The 22,173-nt window shown below is 49.2% G+C and overlaps 1 protein-coding gene across 1 annotated transcript in view; it reads left to right on the top strand.

Annotated features, from left to right (window-relative positions):
* LOC144097243 (uncharacterized) overlaps positions 1 to 22,173 on the top strand; it is a 201,351-nt gene that overhangs the window by 67,024 nt on the left and 112,154 nt on the right. The window contains exons 8-9 of the mRNA XM_077629987.1: positions 19,640 to 19,789; positions 21,868 to 21,948. Of these exons, the coding sequence (XP_077486113.1) occupies positions 19,640 to 19,789; positions 21,868 to 21,948 (231 nt within the window). The remainder of the gene's footprint in view (positions 1 to 19,639; positions 19,790 to 21,867; positions 21,949 to 22,173) is intronic.

The raw sequence follows: 22,173 nt of genomic DNA on the forward strand, positions 1-22,173 counted from the left end.
AGCCTCCAGGTGATACATATTCTGGCAGATTTCTGGGCTGCGACTGGCGCGTCGGAGTAGACGTGTTGCTTGAAGGACGTCGGTGCGGATGAAAATGTCGGCTGTAAAAAGCAAGGCAATGGCGGCTACAGAGCGAAGCACCTCTTGGATAGCACCAACTCAGCACAGACTTTTCTCACGAAATAGCCTACGTCTAGTGGGGCCGCCTCATTCCCGCATAGGAGCATTGCATCCAGTAGCATGCGAACCTCCCTGCTATATAGAAAAGACGGAACGGAGTAAGCTGTGTTGCTTCCTGCGTTGCAGTATATTAAGCAAAGGAGACGTGCGGCAAGATATCGTCCCACGTTTTACGCTCAATGGCGACGTACATCGTAATCATGTCTGCGCACGTTTTGTAACCGTTACTTTAGGCCTTTTGTTTATGAGCGATGCACTACAGATCAATTATCTTTGTGCCTAAGCGTTAACATGCCTGAGCTGACCTGTAAACGCCTTGCCGTGGGCAGTAATAATGGGCAATGGGGCAGTGTGGCAGAGCGCATGTAATGAGTAAAGAAGTGAGCAACTTCGGTGGCAGTAACTCGCGCGGGAGCGTCCGTCTCAGTGTAGAGGGTGAAGTAGTCTGGGCACTACGATCCTCGTGTGGGCGGTCGACGAGCTGAACTAAAGAACATTGGAGAGCTGAGTTTTGCACAGGATGCAGAAAAAAGGGTTAAACATTATTCAAAGTATAGAGAAAGAAACGATTTAGTGCACACCGACTGATCCCCGTATCACAGGAAGAGGAGGTGCGTAGCAGTGGTGGCAGGTCGTTTACAGCGTCAGCTAGAAAGCGCCTCCACCTCCCCGGAAAAACAACGAGCAGCTTAGTCAGACGCAATAGATCTAGCGATCGTACACAGCTGGGGGACCAACAAAAGCCTGATTATTGTTGCGGATTTGCAGGAAGCCTGCAGGGAATAATTGAATTGCAGAATCGACATGAACTCCCTCAGAATTTTGGCAAAAGGAGAAAATCCAAATTCGACACCGGTATACATTCACTGGTGCCGGGGCACAGAGGATTATCGGAGACGAGGAAGCAAATAGGATAGGTGGGGTTTACGTGAGTTGTGCAACGCCTATGCTTCGCTGATAACGTAACCATTATCGTACCCTTAGGTGCTTCTACGCCGGTCGACGAGAGAGGAAAGGGTCGCAGAAAGTCCATGGACTTTGTCGAATAGTACTCAATTGGGGTGGCTGGACAGACTGCAACATGCCGGGAGGCTTTATCACAGGTTTTCTGCACCTCTGGCATTACCGGAAGGTCTCGATATAACGCTTGATTCTTGAAGCAAGCTGCGGCCAGTAATAATTTTGCCAGACTCTGGATAAGGTGTGTGCAAAACCAAGATGGCCGGAAGTCGGTTGTTCATAGTAGGCAAGCAGAACTGCCTCCCTCAGATTGTACGAAACGACTGGAATGTAGGTTTTCGCAGAGCAGGTAGACTTGTTACAAAGCGCACCACTCCGGAAACAGAATGACGACAGCCCGCGAGCTAGGTATCGTGGTATTGCAGGCTGCACGAGTTCGAGATGTCGATGAGCTGCCGCAGTTCGACTCAGCTTTCGTCGTCTGTGGTGTCTTGCGAAGGAGGTTCGACGGGTGCTCGCGACAGGCTGTCAGCATCGGTGTGCTTCCGGCCGGACTTGCAGGTAGTGGCGGAATCGAATTCCTGCAGGCGTAATGCCCATCGTGCTAATCGGCCATGAGTATCATTCAAATTTTTCAGCACCACGAGTGATGATCGACGATGACACTTAGGACAGCAGAACGTTTGCAAATTGGTTGATATGCATACTGAAGAAGTTGGCGCGGAACAACGAGGACAAGCTCGTCTTTGTCTCGCTTCTCCTCGTCGTTCCGCGCCAACTTCTTCAGTATCGAGGATGACACGAAACGGTCTGCAATTACAGGTATGAACTGAACTTTGCGTCGGGTAATAAAACTACCAAACATTCGTTTTCGGTAATAGACTAGTTCGGTTTGCCGCGTTAAAGTGCGCGGCTGGCGCAGGCGATTACTTTGTCGACACCGTCTTGCCGTTAAAGTAGAACGGGTGCCATGGCTGATGTTGCTCACATCCGTGTGTGCTCCTGTGTCGGCATATTCATCTCAATGTGCGAGTATCGGGGCTGACTGCATTCGGCGTCGTAACTCGTCCAAAGCAGTGTGCTGTTCGATGCCTTAGGGATAATGATGCGTCACGCTGGGTTAGGATCGTCAGAGGGCTGGTTAGTTGAGAGAAGTTTTAATGAAGCGGTGGTAATAAGAAAAGAGGCTCAGAAACTGTCGTACTGCTTTTTGTCGGCAGCAAGTTCCTCAAGGTGAGCTCAGATTCCGTCAGCACTCATGACGTGCCCGAGAAATTTCAATTCGGCGAAGGGAGAGGTTGGTGGACCGAACTCTTTCGAGGACAGTCCTGAGGCCGTATGGCTGTTCCATGAACGTTGTCGAAAACATCATTGCGTTGTCGACAGAAACAGACCGTGATAATCATTCTCAGGAAGGTCGCAGGAGCGCTGTTGAGCCTGAAGGGAAGGACGGGGGATTCCTAGAGCCCGTTCTGTGTAACGAGGGCAATTTTTTCACGGTCCCTTTCGTCAACTTCTTTTTGACAAATACCACGTATGAGGCCGATAGAAGAGAACTCGGCTCGCCGAGGTGAGAGAGGGAGTATTCGATATGTGGCAGTAGATAGACGTTTTTGTCAAACTGGTAAGCTTTCTGTAGTCGACCTGTTGGATGACGCTGTCTGCGAGCATCTCTTTGGCTTGCTCTTGTAGACAGTCTCTCTCGCAATGATATGAACGATAATGCAGCTGATGGATGGGTCGAGCGCCTTCATGAGTGATAATCCGGTGTTCAAAAATCGACATTTTAATCGACGAAGTGGAACACGCACCAATCTTAAGCAGGTGGTTCTTGAGCTTCCTCTTTTTAATGAGTGGAAGACTCTGATTTATGTCGACGTCGTAGACAGCGTCCGGTTCAACCGTAGGCGTGGTTACCTCAATACGAAACCACTTGACTACTTCCCGAACATTGTCTGTTCATCGCTGAAATGGGTGGCGAGCACCTCGGTATAATCGCGATAGTGGAAGAAAGGACCTCGTGCCATAAAAATCCCAAGGTAAGAGGGAGACATGAAGCCCGAAAACCAATGTGGCTCGCCGCAGGTAACTCGAGCGAGGATGCCGGCGCGTGTTGGTGCTGTGCCGTTTCACAATACGAATCGGTAATCATTGTGATCTGAATTTCCTGCTTCCATTTCAGTGGAAAAATCACCAAGCGATTCCGCAGCTGTGTTGGGACACAGTGCTCCCGAACAAAGTCTATGCCAAGGATGAAAAGTGGCGAGGAATGTGCAGCCACGCACCGTACCCAGGTCCATAGTGGTGCGACATGTACGCTGACCACACGCATGTCTGGCTCTTTCCACAGAGCCGTCACGTTTTCGAATGTCGTCATATGTGGCCCGATAAGGATGGAGTAATCCACACCTATATAGACTAAAGCAATGATCTCCTTCATGTATAGAAGAGAACAGGGGTGTCCAGAGTCCGTGTATGTCGGCTAGGAGTGACCTAATTGTTCCGGCGGCGGAAGCTGTCGGTAATTCGATGCTCGGAGTCACGGCGATTCAATCGGTTCTTCAGTGAAAACTGTACGGTGAGTCGCCGTTCAACGTCGGGGGATTCGATCGAAACGTCGGTGGAAGCATTTCGGCGAGTCGACATCAGCGGCGCCGCCTTCAAAGGTCGCCAGGTCTAGTTTGCCTGACGAGGGCCTCAGGATGCACCCTGTGCTGTGGCATAACGGGACCCAGAAGGCGAAGAGCTCCGTGGTGAAGGTGATCGCGAATAGCGGCGTGGCGAAGGTGGTGGACTACACCGGCGGGATACGTACTCTTCAATGTCCTGGGCGCGCTGGGCGGATCGTGGATGAGGGCTGCAGGTGAAAACACTTGGCAGTCCCAATTGGCTATAGGGCACCAGTAGATATTACCTGCCTCGCCGCAGTGGTAGCAGAGACGTCGTCGAGGATGCGGGCAGCAAATGAGTCTTCTTGGTCCCCTGTCGCAGATCCCCCAGTGGGAAAGCGATTGGGCAGCGTGCACCACGACCAAAGGAAGAGTGCAAGTAAGCGGGCCCGGTAATGGGGCTGTGTGGTGCAAGATGTCCGCGTGCGTCTCTGGCTGAATGAGGGCCGGGTGTGGCGATTGATCGAGCGCAGCAACCAGTGCCCTGAGTGCGTGAATCCGTCAGTCAGGGAATCGACGACAGGGGCTAAAGATCCTTGAAGCTACTGGAGTTCCTCGGGTACCATGGTGTGGATGAGTTCCCGAACGGAGCACAGATTAATCACAGGGTAGTAGGCGAGCCGGTCTTACGTGCACAGCGGGCACAACATGAACACTGGATGAATTTGCCGAGGTTACTGGCTGGAGCACAGCTGCATCATTTTCTCTAAGAACATCTTCGGCCAAAACCTCTGCGACCGTGTTTCGCGGATATCATATAATGCCCGAAAAGAGCTGATATCCTACGCAGCCCATCAGGTACATTAGCTTCTAGTCCTCACCCATAGCCGAGTATGCGGGATGGGTAGGGACGCGTCACATGCGCGACACACTTTGCGATTTCTTCATTCAGAAGTAGGATTCGAAAGTTCAGGGAATGCTCGGCGCTCTCCCGGCGGTTACTCCTAGCGTACGTACTCAGGAACTGACATCGGCAGGCCGGCTACGTGTCGAATGTACCCTCGCGATTCCCAAACAACATCCGGGCAGCGTCTCCAAGGCTGAAGCACACGTTTTCCACTTTCGCAGCATCGTCCCAGCTGTTCAACGTGGCAACCCGTTCGATGTGAGCCAGCCAGTCCTCGGCATCCGCAGACTGACCATTATGATGGAGGGAGAATTTTTCAAGAACAACAGTATGCCTCCTCCCGCTTTCGAATCTTCAACCGAAGATTCGAAAGCGGGAGGAGGCATACTGTGCAGGCGGCGAACTTACGTGCGGCAGAGATGCTTGGGGGCCTCAAACGCAATCTTGAGGTCGGTGTGACCGTGGGTGTGATGTCATCTGTTGTGTTGGTTCCAGGGCGTCTCTTTTCTTACTACCTCTGCAGGGGCAGGGCAGCCTCAATCGGCCTTGCCCCTTGCGCAGTGGTGATTTCAACGGGAGTGATGGAGAATGTTCTATACACTCCGGCAGTGCGAGCTTTGGAGTCTCCGGTGCTTGCTTATCTGCCGCTTACGTCTTGGGACGCGCGGAGGTGGAACTATGGGTGCCGCCGCATTTGGTGCAGGTACGATCTGAAGGCGTCACGAGAGAGCAAATTGGCGCTGAAGTGCGGCTGCAAGTGTGAACGGCGTGAGGCAGAAATCCTCGCGCAGCCTGAAATGGAAAGTGAGGTTCGAAGAGGACAGTGTGGAAGTAAATTTCACACTCTTGCAACACTTCAACATGCCGTTCTACATGTGGTGCTTCCAACTTTTCACGTAACTAGCGAGAGGCTCGCAAACTACTCTCCTAACAATGAACACAAGGCACGCCAATTTCCGCGGAATTACGGGGAATGTAGCAGTGAACCAAGAATTTGGCATGGGAAAGAAAATAAGACTCAGGAGGCTACGCTAACTGCAGTTGGCAACTAGAATTATGTATAGAATATCGCTTTTGAAGGTAGGAGAGAATGTGCACAATCGCATTTTTGGGTCACTTAGTCACGCAACTACAAAGAATTGGGCAGCACAGAAAGAAAATACGACCGAGAAGTTACGGTACATCGCACGTGGCATCGCGTACAGAGAACTGAAGCAGACACTTAAGCTGAACCTTAATAGGCCACTTACCACCCTTTGGTTTAAAATATTTTCTACCTGTCTGGTAGCGAGGCATCGTCCCCGGAAGGCGTGGTCACAAAATTTTAAAACACTGAATAGCATAGTTATAGCCATCACAAACAAGGTACTTCGCCTTTTTCCTCTCCTTCCGTTCCCTCCGCAAGATTTTTCTCTCTCGCGCCTGGTCCTGTAGGCTCCGCAAGAGAAATTCGCCCTTCCTCCTCCGATGTCAGCGGGAAGCGTGGTGTCTGGTGGAGTGCGCCATATGTTTACGTCAAGGCCCCGCCTTGAAAATACTTTTCTTGCTTTTTGCTGCCCAGTATGTTGCATCGGAAGGCGGGGTGGGGGGTGTGGCGGAGTCTGTTTTGCTCCTTGAGTCTGCTCGCAGTGCTTCGACGCGCCTTTTTTTCGTTGTCCTTCCTCGCCCCAGCCTCCTTCAGCCGCGGCCGTTCATTGCCTGAAGTAGCCTTGGACCGTGGACGTAGTCATCCTGAGTGGTGTTCCGCAAGCCACCACATTCTTGACCGCTGTCTGGAAGGCCGATGCGTTGGAGCCAGACACAGCTCAAGGCATAATTTTCTGGCAATCTGTGCCGGATGGTGGTTCAACTCCAGCCGCTGCGTGCACATTCAACGACGAAACAGCGTCGTTGCATTTTCCCCGCACACTGAATAATCGAGAGACGCGATCGGCTCGATCACCTCAAAACGTTAGCGAGCGCACATTTTTATATATCTTTTCTTTAAGTAGCATCCCCAGTTAGGGAGCCTCCTTTTCATGTAATATATATATGTATACACATATACACATAAATACTCGGTTTTGTTCGAAACGCACCGCGAAACGCGGACCCGGGAACCGTCCGGCATTTCTTGGAAATGCGCGTTTGCGTTTGCGTTTCTACATGCGTGTTTATGCGTTCTATGTATTTGTGTCCTTTCTTTTATCCTAATTTCCTGTTGTCTTTCAACGGAACCGAAAAAACCAGGACAGTGGCAGTGTAAACAAGATGGACGACGCAGAAGCAGTGTGTGTGCGGAGCAGTCGAGTGTGCCGGCAAAGGAAAGGCTCTGCGACACACAACACGGCACACGCACAGAACAGGCTGAAGCATACATGATCTGGCACAAGCAGCTAAATACCTCGTTGTTTTTGTTTTTTTATAAGGGGGGGGGGGCTACGGAAAGCGTGCGCGCAACGAGCAGACGACGCACCAATGGAACGCCTTGCGCGAAGGTTTTGAAGATGACGTCAACTAGAATCAGTGTAGAGGATGAAGTTCGCTTTTCGCAGGAAAGAGTGAACGGGCTTCGGTTTGAATTTTTACTGCTTTTCGGGGAGCGCGTGGTTCTAGTATTTTGCAGAGGTTACCTTCGATGCCTCATCTATCCATTGGGCTTGTTTGTCTAAAATGTCAAGAGCACTGGTCAGCGGGCCTTTAAGGGTCCTCATACCCATTCTGGATCATTGGTGCAGCGATTGCGAAATGTGCCACTGCCCTGCACTCAGGTACTGCCATTGAACGCTGGTGCGCTTTGGATGCATTCTGGTGTGCGTTCAATGGAAAGTATAATTGTGTTCTATGCAACACCTCATTGCCATTTTTTAGTCTTGGAGGCGTAAAGAAAATAGATATCTGCACTGGTACAAAAATAAAACGACTCACAATGATCACACAATGCAGCTTCCCATATACTGGATGTGGTAGAATCACATTTCAACCGCGACACCAGAATTTGCACTGCACTGCCAGAATCACTCTGCTGTCCTGAATTTGTCACGTAAGCACTCGGTTAGTCTACAGGCAACAGAAGAAGCTGGCAGTCACCTGACTCGGCACTCTTCTCACTTGGCAGATAACTGAATTTAGTTCCTTCGGCGACGGCAACACCCTCTGGGAAATTGTAACTTTCGGCATTCCCGTCAACCTTCAGCTTGAGCTGCGCAAGAGCCATCGGGTGTCTCTCGATCTGCCCACTAGAGCCCATTTTGATGTCAAAAGACCTTGGTCACTTTGCATTCTGCAGGACGCCGCCTGCTTTGCAGACGCTCACCCACACGCTATCCCCTGGCTGCATGGGCGGTAGACTTCGGGCCGATTCAGAGTGATTAAGTTCCATCTTTGTGTCTTCCTGACAGCTCAGTATTTTCTGTCAAACGACATTAAGGTTCATGACCGCCATTTTAAAAACTTTCTTAGATGAAGGGGAATTGTAGAACGACCCTTCGCCCTATTAAGAGCGGAGCTGGGGTTTTTCTCACAGGCACTAACCTGTAACCTTGCAAAGCAAGGTATGGGTCACTGGATTTCTGAATAAGACACTTCATCGCCTTAACCTTCCTCTCTACCTCTTTGTTGGCCTGAGTATTTCCTGGGATGGAATGGATGGGATGGGATGGAATGGAATGTCGGAACTGATATTATCGAGAAGCACTGAAACGCCGATGAGGTAAAATGTGTTCCATTGTCTGAAACGGCCACGTCAGGAATACTATATTGAAACTTCGTTTTCTTTTCGTGTTTAACCTGTGTGTGCTTTCTACGTGATTTTCTTTAATACGCTTCATTAGACGAAACCCAGACACCTCTCGCTTGTTTATGGCCGGCGGCGGCTCCCCTCGGGTTACGGAACTGTGGGAACCCGAGGGAGAGGGCCAAAGGTTGAGACCAGTAGAGAGCTCCTCCGTCTGGAGGGGCAAGGGAAAAGGGCAGAACGAGCGGGGCGCCCCAACGATGAGCATGTAATTTTTCGAGAACCACGTTACATACACGATAACAGTCTACTGTCATTAGAAACGAAAACTAAATCAGTTAGTTTTCTACAACATACTATGTCGTGAAATGATGCTCTTGAGCTGGTTTACTACGTAGCAACTAGTAATAGCTGCCAGACGAGGAACTTCTACACCACGACAGATAATACACAACCAGATAGTCCGTACACTTCATTTGGCAAAGATCAGTGCCGACTTTCTGCCAATGCGGCTCTGGGGTGTTGGACAAGATCAGTGTTTCTCCGGCCTCATCGCGTGAAATGCATCACTCTCGGTTCTTAAATGGTTGCGAAGACTTTACTGGGTTGACGATTTTACCAAAGTGATTCATTCTATTGCCCCTTTGTCAAGAACAGACAGCTCGGAGGCCACAACATACAGCATCTCGTTTGAGGGTTGCCTGCTTCCAACCAACAGCCACAGAGAATTTTCCCAAAACACTTGGTCGTTTCCTTATTGGTCATGTTAGAACTAAGTTAATTTTTTCTAAGTTTGATGAGATGCCGAGGAACATAGATGAAACTACAGATTCCTCCGCACCCGTGCCTACCTTCGCGAAAACCAGCGTTCCGTTAAGACTCTTGCAGAAACCTGTCACTCGTCGAGTGATTGTGAACATTGCCGTGAAAGTAGAGTTCATTGTTCGTTTCAAGCAAAAACTCTGTTACCTTACAGGGTGCGAAGTAGTTCTTTCAACAGACAGAGCAAAAAGGTCCCTTTACTTTGCAGTGGTAGCCCTTTGCTCCCTTCGCTCGGCACGTTGGCCTTGGATGCGATTCTCACTAGCAGGACGGACACCGCTGAGCGTTGCCTCCAGGCGCCGTACCACCGACTCGATGCGTGTGGCACCCTTTTGGAAGGTGCTGCGGAGACGCGCTCTTCCTCCTTATGGCGTCCACGTCGATTTCCATTGTCGTAATGGACGTGAAACTGTAAGCGCGTTTAGTGCTGTGACAAAGTTGTCCACAGACTCTCCTGGATTTTGGCTTTTGCGACGGAAGCAAGCACTTTCGTAGCCGATATTACGAGTAGCCACTGACTGCTTGCCGAGCTTGTCTTTGACTGCCTTGTATACTTCTTAGGGGCAGGGGCTGATTATTTTAAAGCGAAAGCTTTACTGGGCGCGAACTTGCGATTTTGCCGTGGCCGCACTCCGAGGAGGCACATGACGTCACAACGCTCGCCTCTCCGCGGATATTTCTCTATCTCTCGCTCCCTAGTCACAACTTCGCGTGCGCCACTAGTAGTACCCAGCCACAGGTGTTCCGCCGCTGCGCAGCGCCGCGCCTTTCCTCAAAATGCAACTTTCAATTTTCAGCTTCGACTACAGATCCGGAGTTCCCGGGTTCGAACCCGACCGCGGCGGCTGCGTTTTTATGGAGGAAAAACGCTAAGGCGCCCGTGTGCTTTGCGATGTCAGTGCACGTTAAAGATCCCCAGGTGGTCGAAATTTTACCGAAGACCTCCACCACGGCACCTCTTCTTCCTTTCTTCTTTCACTCCCTCCTTCATCCCTTCCCTTACGGCGCGGTTCAGGTGTCCAACGATATATGAGGCAGATACTGCGCCAATTCCTTTCCCCCAAAAAACAATTATTAATTATTAATGATCAATTTTCAGTTTGCTCTTTTTTCTTTCCCTCCTTCCTTTTTCTGTTCCTCTACGGCGCGGTTCGGGTGTCCACCGAGATATGTGAGACGGTCACTGCTCTTTACGCGCTCGCCGCGACATCTGGCATGACGTCACCCCGCGCGGCTCCCCACCGCCGCCGTTTGGTATGACGTCACACCGCGTTCCTCGTCGTTGCGCGCGCCTCCGCTCGCGTCGGCAGCTGCGTCGCATGCCTGATAAGAATTCGGAGGATTGAAGAGGAGAGCTCGCGTACGCTGCAACCACAGTTGTGTCGTCTTTAATGCGACAACATAGCTGGACAACCAGACTGACCTGGACTTGCAATCAAGATTAACCAAGGCTAACCATGCTATGCCTTAGATTTCTCTGCGTATATCTTGGCATAGCCGAGCTAAGCCAGTCCCAATTTTTTCATTCTTTTTAGGTTGCGTCAATCTAACAAATCTCTTCTTCCGACAAGCCGAAAACATCGTCCACGCTTGTCTTCGGATAGTGAAAAGCAGAGTCAATACCTGAGCTTCCTCGCTGCGCTCGTTCAGCCCCGATGGAAACCGGTTGTCGTCGAACTCTTGCGACCAGCCTGGCCGTTCTGACGTCCTCTTGAAGTTTAGGTGAATGTACAGCAAACATCCCTGAGGAATTAAGGCACAGAAGCGCACAAAAGACGGGGACAGAGCAGACAGACAAGAACGAGTGCAGAACTTCCAACATTTCTTTATTGCGAACATGTCCACACTTACATGCACGCCGATCGAGCCGTGGTCATCGTATACGCGTGCGCAAATAGGCGGGTTGTTCAGACAGTGCAGTGCTAAAACCCGTAAGGTAGAAATGCTACAAAGGACTATTGTCTCGGAATCTGGAACCTGGCAGCACTCTTGCTCGTTTCTTACAGCATCATCTTAAACTTTTATCCGTGGGCGACCCTTTTCTCGTTAAGAATTATAACCAGGTTTTAGAATTTTTTGGCGCAATATAGAAATGCGCAGTGAAGCCTTCTCATTTAACATTAAGGACGCGTTTGATTGCTTACCTCATGACCTCCTCCTTGAATGCGGCAAGCGGCTTTGAACAAATCATGCGCCCTTATGGTCTCGTCAAGTTTCAGCACTCAAGTTCAGCAGTTAAAAGAAGCAGGATACCCCTCTTGTACAGTTACTTCCATGTGTGAAGCCATTCTGCAGAATTTGAAGCAAGCTCCTCAAAGCAGAGATCCGGTTTCGCACAACCGTGGGCGGTATACTACCGTATACCCACAAGTTTTCCCACAACCTTAAAAAGTAGCAGGCAGACATAACGTTCAGGTCGCGTTCTCAGACCGATGCAAACTGTCTAGGGTTTACGCCATAAATAACCGAGAAAAACAACCGGTTTGTACAATGAAACATCAAAACAAGTTCACACAATGCAGAACTCGGATTGTTTACCAGATTCTCTTAAGGTCTCATCTACATTGACCAACAAAAAGGTCGATGTTCCAATGAGCGTGCCAGCGAGCACTGCCGAAATCTGTGAAAAAATGAGTGAAGCTTTTTAGTGGATCACTGCAAAGCTTGCAGGAATTGCCATCCTGAGTTGAGAAAACTTTCTTCTTGAGGAGTGGAAAGGACAGATTCGAAAGAGAGGTGGCGGAAACCTATTATGGTTTATGGGGGTTTAACGTCCCAAAGCGACTCAGGCTATGAGGGACGCCGTGGTGGAGGGCTCCGGAAGTTTCAACCACCTGGGGTTCTTTAACGCGCACTGACATCGCACAGTACACGGGCCTCTAGAATTTCGCCTCCATCAAAATTCGACCGCCGCGGCCAGGATCGAACCCGCGTCTTTCGGGCCAGCAGCCGAGCGCCGTTACCACTCAGCCACCGCGGCGGCGCGGAAACCTATTATACCAGGAAAGAAGGGAACAGATGCGTCAGCAAGCCATATATTACGCTTAGCAATGAGGAGCTCACTTTGCTAGAAGGATTTTTGTAGGTTCTTCGTTTTGTCGTGCATTCCCTTCGGCATTGGGTGTTATTCTTTCTGACGATGTGCCGTTTCTTGCGCGGATTCCTGTTCGCATTTATGCCTTTGACGCAGACTTTGGTCCGAGCCTGTTTTTCGCTTTTTTTTTCACTTTTCTTCCGTGTTTCTTGTTGGTCATCGGATATCATTCTTATGGTTGCCGGTTGACCGGTTTCGGTATTTAAAGGTTTTTGCACTCTCACGTCTTTCGCTTTTTGTACCTTCGACGCCGCTTTGGTCTTAAATCTTCATTCTTCACCTTTTTTCCCACGTTTCTTGTTGGTCATTTGGTTTCACTCCTCATACGGTTGTATAGTTTTCGGTCGTGAAAAGTTTGCTTCGTGATGATCATTTGATTTTCATACTGATGTCGAGCTGTTATCTTTTTCTTAACGTCGTTAGGGATTTTTCTTCCGGATGGCCATGATAAATTATGTTACGTGGTTTGTTATCGTGATTCATGTATTAGATCTCTTTTAGTGATCTTTTGTATTGCGTGTTGGCTGCGTGACTTTGCGAATGCGTTATTGCACGGATGTTATAGCGTGTTGGCTTAGAAAAAGGCATGTTTTACGCGATATAAAATTGTTGTATGTTGGCGCTGGTTTCGTCCTGTTTGTTTCTCCTTTGTCCCAGTATTTAGCGCCGTTTTCTTTGCGAATTCATAAAGAACGGACACTCCCAAAGGGCCCAGCGGCCAAATTGTCTGTAATTCACCAGGCGGCTGGCTGCAAAACTTCCGGTTTGGTTTCAAGCGCGCGCAATTTGAATGCTAGCATGTACTGCGGCCTGCCATACCCTCATGGCACATTATTTCTTTTCATTATAGTCTCCTATTTTTATCTGTTTAATTTCGGTCCAGAAAAATGAAAACTTACATTCCGGACGTTTTTGACCGGCCATCAACGCCGCTGCGCCACAGCCTTCGTCAAACCAAACAAACAGTGCCCATCCATAAAAGGCATCAAGTGCTTTGTGAAATTAGCCACTGCGGTGGGTCAGTAGTCAGAGCGCTCGGCTACTGAGCCAGAGTTCCCAGGTTAGAACCCTATCGTTTCGGCCGCATTTCAATGTAGGCAAAACGACTTCAGTGCACGTTAAAGATCCCCAGGTAGCCGAAATTATTGCGGAGCTGTCCACTAGGGTACCTCTGTCTCTCTCTCTCTCTCTCTCCGTTCACTGTCGCCTTCTTCCCCAGACTTACGGCGCTGTTGGGCTGTCCTTCGACATGTGAGACAATTACTGCGCCATTTCCTTTCCTAAACAAGAAAAGACAGAAACCAAAATCCAACTGTGGAATGAACATTTATTTTGCTTCACATAAACACAAAAACAAACCGATACAGTAACTGTCGCCATTTGGCACAGCACTAAGCACGCTAAGCGCTTGTGCGTCCGTTGTTACGGCAGCACTGCTCACAGAAAAAACGCTCAAATGGGGCACCGTTGTGAGTATAATGTAAATTATAAGCAGGTGTCTTTATGATAAACCTCACACAAAAACTGTGCGAACAGGCAAAGGACGTTTATTTCTTATTCTGCATTTGTACACGGTGGAATTACCCCCTACCACTATCCTCTCTCACATTCCCCCCCCCCTACCATTTTCATTCCCCCTGTCCTTTTATTCCCGCTAGTCGCAGCTCAGGTGTTTTAGGTTTAGGTGGAAGATGCCGCGGCTAGCAACATCTTTCCTTCCAATGTTATTTTATTAACAAATAACCCCCACAAAAAAAACAACAACAGCAACAAGAACAACAACAACAAGAACAACAGCAGCAACAACAACAGCAACAGCAACAACAACCACAACGACAGGCAAAACACCCGAAAGGGGAAAAATTACTCACGAATACCACATGAAGTATATGATGCACCACATAAAAGATGACATCTTGCAATGATTAACAGTCAATCCTCCATTCTGTGACGTTATTCTCTGCCCCATAAAAGCTATAAGTCCAATTACGCGGCGATTGTGCGTTTTGTTCGACAAATATTTTGCACCATGACGGCTGCAACACGGGCTCCCACGCAAACGCTCACAGTGTGTTGGAGCACTGGGAACAAATGCGCCGGTGCAATTTTCGTGTCTTCAAAAGCGTGGAAAACAGTTTCTGGTGCACGAGCACCTGTTTTTCAAGCTTTTAGAAAGTCCTTCGAGTTTACTTTTTCGGTCATACGAACGCGCAACACAAAATGGACGCGAGAAAGGTGGACAGGACGACGCGCTTTCACTGAAGTTGTGCACATATGCCCCTTACCAAAGTGCACAGCCAAAATTGCATTGTCTTATAAGACAGGTTCAATCTCTCAGCATATTGAAGTCCGGGTACTGGGGCTCTTTACATCAACACAGACGGTCAGAAACGGCATTGGCCAAACTCCATAGGGTGGAGGATCAGCTGGGCCGCATAGTCCGCTTGGTTTCTAAGAAGCGCGGCGATTTACGATGCAAGAACGCCTTGCGCCTGGCGCATGCATTTGTAACCAGTCTAATTCTATACTCGACTCCATACCTCCACCCGCGGAAGCGAGACGAGGCTGCACTCGCCGTCATCCTCAGCAAAATTATTAAGCGGGCTCTTTACCTCCCCGTGAACACCTCCTACCAGCGCCTCCTGGGGCTGGGCATGGTGAACCCATTTCAGGAGCTCCGGGCCGCCTCCTTGCCCGACTACACATCTAACATACCACTCTCATAATAATGCGTATGTATTCCATCCCAGTGGAGACGCGCCCTCCAGGTGCACCCTCTTCCCGCGAACATGAACCGTGAGAACAATAATGCCCGGCGCCTGGCGCGGGCGGAAGCCCTGGCCCGCCACTATGGATCGAAACCCGAAGTATTTTATGTGAATGCCTCCGGCCCCCGCCATAGTTGATGGTACAAGACCGCAGTCGTCCACGAATCCAAAACAGTGAACGGCCTTACTTTCCGAGTCCCTTGACATAGCACACGCGGAGGAGGTCACCATTGCGTTGGCTGCATCTCATCCAACTTACAAGACAATTATTCCCGACTCGTGAGGGGCATGTCACAACGTAGAGCTGGGCTGGGTACCGTACCTCGCCTACCGCCTTCTCCAAAACAGCGTCTACACCGGGGACCCCGCTCACCGGAATATCGTTTGGGCTGCTGATGGCATGGGCCTTGAGGAAAATGAGGCAGCTGACACCGCCGCCTGCGCGCTCTCTCTCCGGGCATTTCCCGAATTCGAATTCACTCCAGCTTACTACTTCTAAGACATTGTTTTAGTTTATCAGTCTGGCCACCACCTGTATCCCCGCCAGTGTAAAGGTCTCTGAAAGGCGGAGGAGCGGCTTCTGCTGCGCCTGTACACTAATACTTTGCTGTGCCCGGTAGCTTCAAAACACTTCGACCCTTCCTTCTCGGGCAGCTGTCCGCACTGTGCGGAGAAGTCTCCGGACATCTACCACATGGTGTGGGCCTGCCCCTCCAACCCTGCTATCCCCCCTCACCCAAAACCCAACCGGGTGACTCGGGAGGCGACCCTGCTCTGCTGCTCTGTGCTACAGGCCCGAAAGGCCCTGGTTGAGCGCGCCCGGGCAGAGACCGACGCCACTGGGGTCCCGTACTAGGGACGCCCACCTAGTGTTTGTGAGGGCCGGTTCCTTAAAAGTCGTTCCACTCATTCCTCCCTGCGCCTTTTTTTCGAGGTAATAAATGTCTTTCCCCACCACCACATCACGGTAGTTTTGAAGAGCGCATAAATATTCATTTTTTGAGCTGTCGTGCGCTACCTTGTTTCCCGTCAGTCTTTAAAATGATGTGCCCGTACTAACAACGCGAGAACGCTCGTTTTCTGCACGTTTGCCTATATTTTTCAAGTTGACCAGATAATTTACCCGACCGTGAACAAGTATCACTCGAAAGGAACTGTGTATTGTTGGGTGCATAAACTCAATGCGCAACCATGCGAAACCAAGAGCTAGGGAAAGCGCACAAGGCAAAAGCTGTGGGCGCGCCCTTAGCTAACTGCGCATCGGCCATCCTGCTCGCGCCATGATGCGAGCAGGTAGGCGTGCTCAGCGAAACTGCTTGAAATTCAGCGTAGTTTGGCAAAAATTGAACGTTTTTCACCTTACCACTGTCAAAACTCGCCAGAAAAGAATCGTTTCAAATGTAGTGCCTAACGTTGTACCGATGATAGCGCAATTTCAGCATTTGCTGCTCTAGCACACCACATGCGGCTGTGAAGGACATGTGGGAGCGAGGCGAGCAGTTCAGTTCATTTTACGCTTAAGCTTTGTTTGTGCTGGCGAAGCATGCAATGAGTTTTTTTTTTGGTACGTCTGTAAATAAAGCCATCTCTGCTCTCTTTTCTGTGACTCATCACATGTTCAGTCTCCTCTCAGGCGGAAAAGAATCGAGTAGAAAAATCAAGCGTTAAAATAAAAAAATTCCAGTTATGTGTTTAGGAGTAACTGCAGACATTAGCCTTACTAAGATAACCGATCGGACAACCGAAATGGCATTAGAAAATCAAGTGAACGATCAGACTAGATTCGAGAGGACGACTGGTTATCTTATTTATTCAACCTGATTAAAATTTGACTAGCATTGATGCCAACGGTTTTTTTTATCTCTGGGCTCCTTCAGCCCCCTTCTCCCCGCACCTGTCTGCACATCAGGTATCTGCGGAATATGAGGCAGTTACTCTGGGGGCTGCTATGTTATTCTTCCTGATTATTAGCGTTATTATTTTTCTTAAATGCATTACCACCACCCCTGCTGCTGCTACAAGACTCCACGTCTCTCCAAGAATTTCGAGATCGAATTTTCCTTCCGCTGGCTCGCCGCATATCCAAAGTCATCGACACAGGATTCGGATCATGCAATGCAGTCTTAACCAGGCCGTGTGCTTGGCTGCGTTTGCGTTTTAGTGCCATCAAGAAAAATATTATTCCTGTGGCGTGGTGGAAACTATACAGCCGGAGGGAACCTAGTCATTCTACGTATTATACTCCAAACGTTTACACTCTAATGCATAATGCAAGAACCTAGTGGGGTGTTACGGAGCGCTTGCGCTAGGCCCGCAGTCATTAATTCATATTTCATCGGCCATCATGTCGTTCTGTTCCCTGGCCTGCCACCCCGTATCAATATTAATGTCATTTATTGCGGTGCTTGAATGTCCAACGTTTACCACATCCACATTCATCTAGTGTTGTTGCGTCGGCGTTCGTATTCCAGTCGCTCGGTTACTAAAGGCGGAACCGCATGGCGCGTTTTCCGCGAGCGAAAAACGCGACGCGCGGTGGACGCCCGCGTTGCCGTCAACGCGCGAGCACCCGCGCGAAAAAAGGGGAGCGGCGCCTTCGCGGCGCGTTTTCCGGGTTGCCAGACAACGTAACTCCCAATGACATGAATTGTCCCTGCTACCGCATATGTAATATGCCCTTAAACTTACACAACACTGCAATAGAAATAATCTTAGTGTAATTACACAACAACATTTTTTTCCGAACTATATTTATCAAGCTTAATTTCAAGCAGGAAGAGTGTGTGCGAAACTGCGACTAATGCCAAGAGGCCGCTGCTTGTTTACAACTCGACATAGAAAATGGAGTGTCGGGCGCTTACTACAGAGCAGAAGAGGCGGTCGCGTATATCCCACAGGACGCGACGCCTCTCCACTTCCGGGATCAGGACCTCGTTGAAGACTGCTTTCTCCATTTTCGATGAACACGATGCGCGCACGAAACAGTAGCACGTGTTTTTCACGTGCGCGCCGGTTCTGCAGAGCGAAAAAAAAATGCGCCGAAGAGGCTCCGTCGAGATGCGCAGAGAGTAGGGCCATCTAGTGGCAAAACCAAAAACCAAAAATGCCACGTGACCAAATGCCACGTGACTTACTTGAAATCTGATTGGCGGACGCGCCCCGGACGCGCCGCGCGAGGCGTTGTTTTTTTCTACCGAGCAGCAGCACGCGGCGGCGCGATTTCGTGCTGGGCACGCGTCAAAACGACGCGCGCGTCCCAGTATCCGCGCGTCAATCGCGCCTGAATCGCGCCATGCGGTTCCGCCTTTAGTCATGTCGTATCACTGGCAGTTTCTTCACTATTAGTATGACGCTGGTCACCATTGCGCCGCCATTCCGCGGCATTGCAGGTGAGAGGCCCCTTGCTCTGCGCTGTGCCTATGATTGGTCGCTTACCCTGTTGGTGGTCCCTTTGCCTCGCCCTCTACACTGCTTCTTTACATTTCAATGTTTCCCTTTCGTCTGTTGCGTAATCAGTCCCAGACACGACCCATCAGTTAAACGTGGCCCTGTATGGGCGTGTACGCCAAGGTCACAGATCGGATGTCCACTGCATTAACAACTGTCGCTGTAAAACTAAATAGAAAATCACCTGCCTCAGGTGCGTACCATGCAGCAATCCTTGCTTACTTTTTTGCGTCATTCATTTGAAAGAATAGAGCCACGTTTATGTAGCTTGGTTCCTTTATGAACATAGCATCAGGCAAGCATGTCTTAATTTTGCTTTAGAGTGAAAAGCTGTACTCCTCTCTTTCTGAGCCTGAAGGTCATCTGCCTCTTAGATTTGAAAATGAAAATTGGTTTTGGGGGAACGGAAATGGCGCAGTATCTGTCTCACATAGAGGCGGACACCTGAACCACGCCTTAAGGGAAGGGATAAAGGAGGGAGTGAAATAAGAAAGGAAGAAAGAGCTAGGTGCCCTAGTGGAGGGCTTCGGAATAATTTCGACCACATGGGGAGCTTTAACGTGCTCTACGTCGCACAGCACACGGGCGCTTTAGCGTTTCGCCCCCATCGAAACGCAGCCGCCGCGGTGTTGCCTCTAACGGGAGGCGCTCCGCATGGTGAAATACGCGCGTGGCAAGTGCCTCGATCTTAATATTTACCTTCGTCGCCGCAGCTGCGTGCTTGGCAGTCACGTGCGCCGCTGCGCTGGCTCCTGTACGGCCGCTCTCCTCGTCGCCAGGTGTGGCATCCGATGTGTCACGTGATTCACTCTTTCGCTTGGCAGTCACGTCCTCCGGTGCGTCGACCACCGCTCTGGACGCTCGCTTTTCCACGTGTGGCACGTGATGCATCGCGTGATTTGCTCTCAGTGAAGTCCTGAAACAATAAAGATGAACCAAAGCTACACCGTGTATAACCATGCTTAACAGAGCTTTCGATCTGTATATCCTGGCTCAGCTGTGTTGAGCCACAGTGTTTTCATTTCTTTCCATTCCAACGCTTCTTTCCAGATGAAGCATTTGAAGCAATTTTCGTACCGTTTAACTAGTCTGTAGTTTGCATGCTTTACATAAGCACGTGGTGATCTTTTTTTTCAGTTGAGTGCTCCCGTGAATGACTTTTATGTCAGGATGCTCTTGGCGGCGTCAGAGAAAGGTTACGCTGAGGTGATGAATACCTTGGGAACACCTGGTGATGACGACTTTCCTGTTGCTCAAGTCGACGCTGCTCGGAAGAGTCTTGACACCGTAAGTGTGGCTTTTGAGTCGTAAGCCTTTATTGGCTCATGAGTGGCGTAGACGGAAGATATAGACGGAAGTTGTCCGGACGAACCGTCAATCATAAGTTGTATGGTCAATAAAGCAAAAATGCAAAAGTTCATTTAGCAGCAGTTCTTAAGCAGCATATATGCAATAAAAAATGAAAAAAGAAAATGAAACTAACAAAGAAATAAAAAATAGGAATAAATCAAGAATAAAACAAAATAACTTTTTAAACCTGAGAGAATAAAAATAACAAAAGGACTGAAAACGAAAAAAAAAACAATAATGAAGGGCGAAACAGTGGACAGGGAAAGGTTGTCGCATTTCCGCCCATGAGCAGAAAAGTGCAATCCTGTAATTTTTTTTCTTTATATGCTACCCAGCGACGATAAATTTTATTTCCGGCTCCTTTGGAGAGCAGGTGGAGCACCAAAAGTGCAGTTATTAGCTGTCGTGCTTCCCTGCTGGACAGTGTCGAGCAATGCCTTAGAAACTGTTGCGCACACGCAAAAAGCAGGCCGTTACTCGGCACCGCCGTTTCCGAGTTTAAACTTCGGCGTCACCAGGAGCACCTCGACGTCAGCGCTTTGCGCTGAACGTGCGCAATATTTCCGCGGTCCTCGATGCGTGTCATGTATAATTTTGCTCTGTATCAATGTCTTGAGGAACGCCCGGGTTCTGGAGATGGATGCACGCAAAGACACCAGGGTAGTCGCACTTAATTAGTACACCTATGATAAAGCTTGCTTTGCAACCAGATCTGATGTTTATACAAGAAAGCATTCATCAGTGATCAGTCGGATGCCAATCGCATTTACATTCCATCTTCAGGGGATTCCCCCCGCCCCCCATACTCTGGAGCAATGATAGATCTGCACACGAATACTCAGGGATTCAGGGATTACAAGAAACGGTGCTCAGCAAAGGGGCGCCGTCTCACCGTTTATTTTCTACTGCATTCTTGCGCGGGATATTTAGCGGTTCGCATTCAGAATTCCGAGAGATAGCCAGAGCTAACTGATAACGCCTTATTTATCTGCGGTATGGTGAAAAATCGCAGCTAATCACTCAGAACTTAAAGATGGATGGCTAAACGGCAGGGCTAAAGTTACTGCGATGGGTGGGTCGTTGGGTAGCTAGAGTCTGAAGTGAAAGCCGTAGATAAAACTATTGTTTTTAAGGGTGTCACAGCTGACGCGGAGAATGGCTAACTGAAAGTGCACGCGATATTCCTTTGTTGTGTGGTGCATGTGATTGGGCTGACAATAGTTCCTCGAGATCTGTGTAATAATTGCTTCCGTGTCATTTTCATTTGGTATTTTTAAAAGAAATTCAAGCAATGTGACGCAAGTGTGAGCAATAACAGGAATGCATTGCTGAAAAAGCCTTGAATATGGGTGATCACTTAATAAGCTTCGACAGAACGAATCATAATTACGAAGCACATCACAATGTGGTGAGGTCATCAATATCCATCTTATATTGACGGTTATATAGGATGAAGCACTAGCAAATACTCGAATTTAGATAGAATACGTTCCTTCTTTAAAAATGGCAGCTCGTTCTATGCTTCTGGCGATGACAAATTTTCCTGATCCTGCTGCTACCATGTTGTCTTCTGAAGCATATTGAATCTTTGTTACGGCTGTCTGACCAAATATAATGAATCTCTTTGTTACGGCTGTCTGACCAGAAAACGGCTTCATAAAAGGAAATAAATTCAGACTGTTACTCTTCAAAGAGTTTATTAAATGCTAGCCCTGCAATGTAAGCGTTGGGCACTTCAGGTGCTAGACAGACGGCGCTGTGCTTAGTTCATTATGAAGTTGTCAGTGGGGATATGGTGTCAGCAGGCAAATAAGAAGGGGAAGGCCATGGACATCGGAAGAGAGCGAAAGAATAGGTAACAAGCCAACCTTGCAGTTTGCATAGGCATGCTATAGCTGTCTGTACGCGCGTTATCGTTGGACCAGCGTTTGCTCACGTGCCCAGGAAGACGAGCGAATTTGCAACGAGAATGCTTAGCCTCACTACCATTAACGCTCCTCCCTACTTTCCTGCAGTTCATCCTCAGCAAAGCCAAGACCTCGAGGCAAACCAGGCCAAAGGTTATGACGTATGGTGAGCTCAAAAACCTTGATGGCGTAAGTTTACTTTTATTCTGTTCTGACCAGGAAACTAAGCTAACTTAGTCCATTCACTGGGAGCAAGACGCTTCTGAGCTGCGTAGTGGTCGCACAATGTTCTTTTTGCTTGTTCTGCTTTGAGACACCCGGGCATATTGCGTTGTGTATTAATTCTTCCCGTGGAAGGTACACAGCCGCAGTTTTCATGGGACTATCGAGGGTATAGCAACATTTTCCAGACAC

This window comes from Amblyomma americanum, chromosome 7 (genome assembly GCF_052857255.1).
Source record: "Amblyomma americanum isolate KBUSLIRL-KWMA chromosome 7, ASM5285725v1, whole genome shotgun sequence".
Lineage (NCBI taxonomy): Eukaryota > Metazoa > Arthropoda > Arachnida > Ixodida > Ixodidae > Amblyomma > Amblyomma americanum.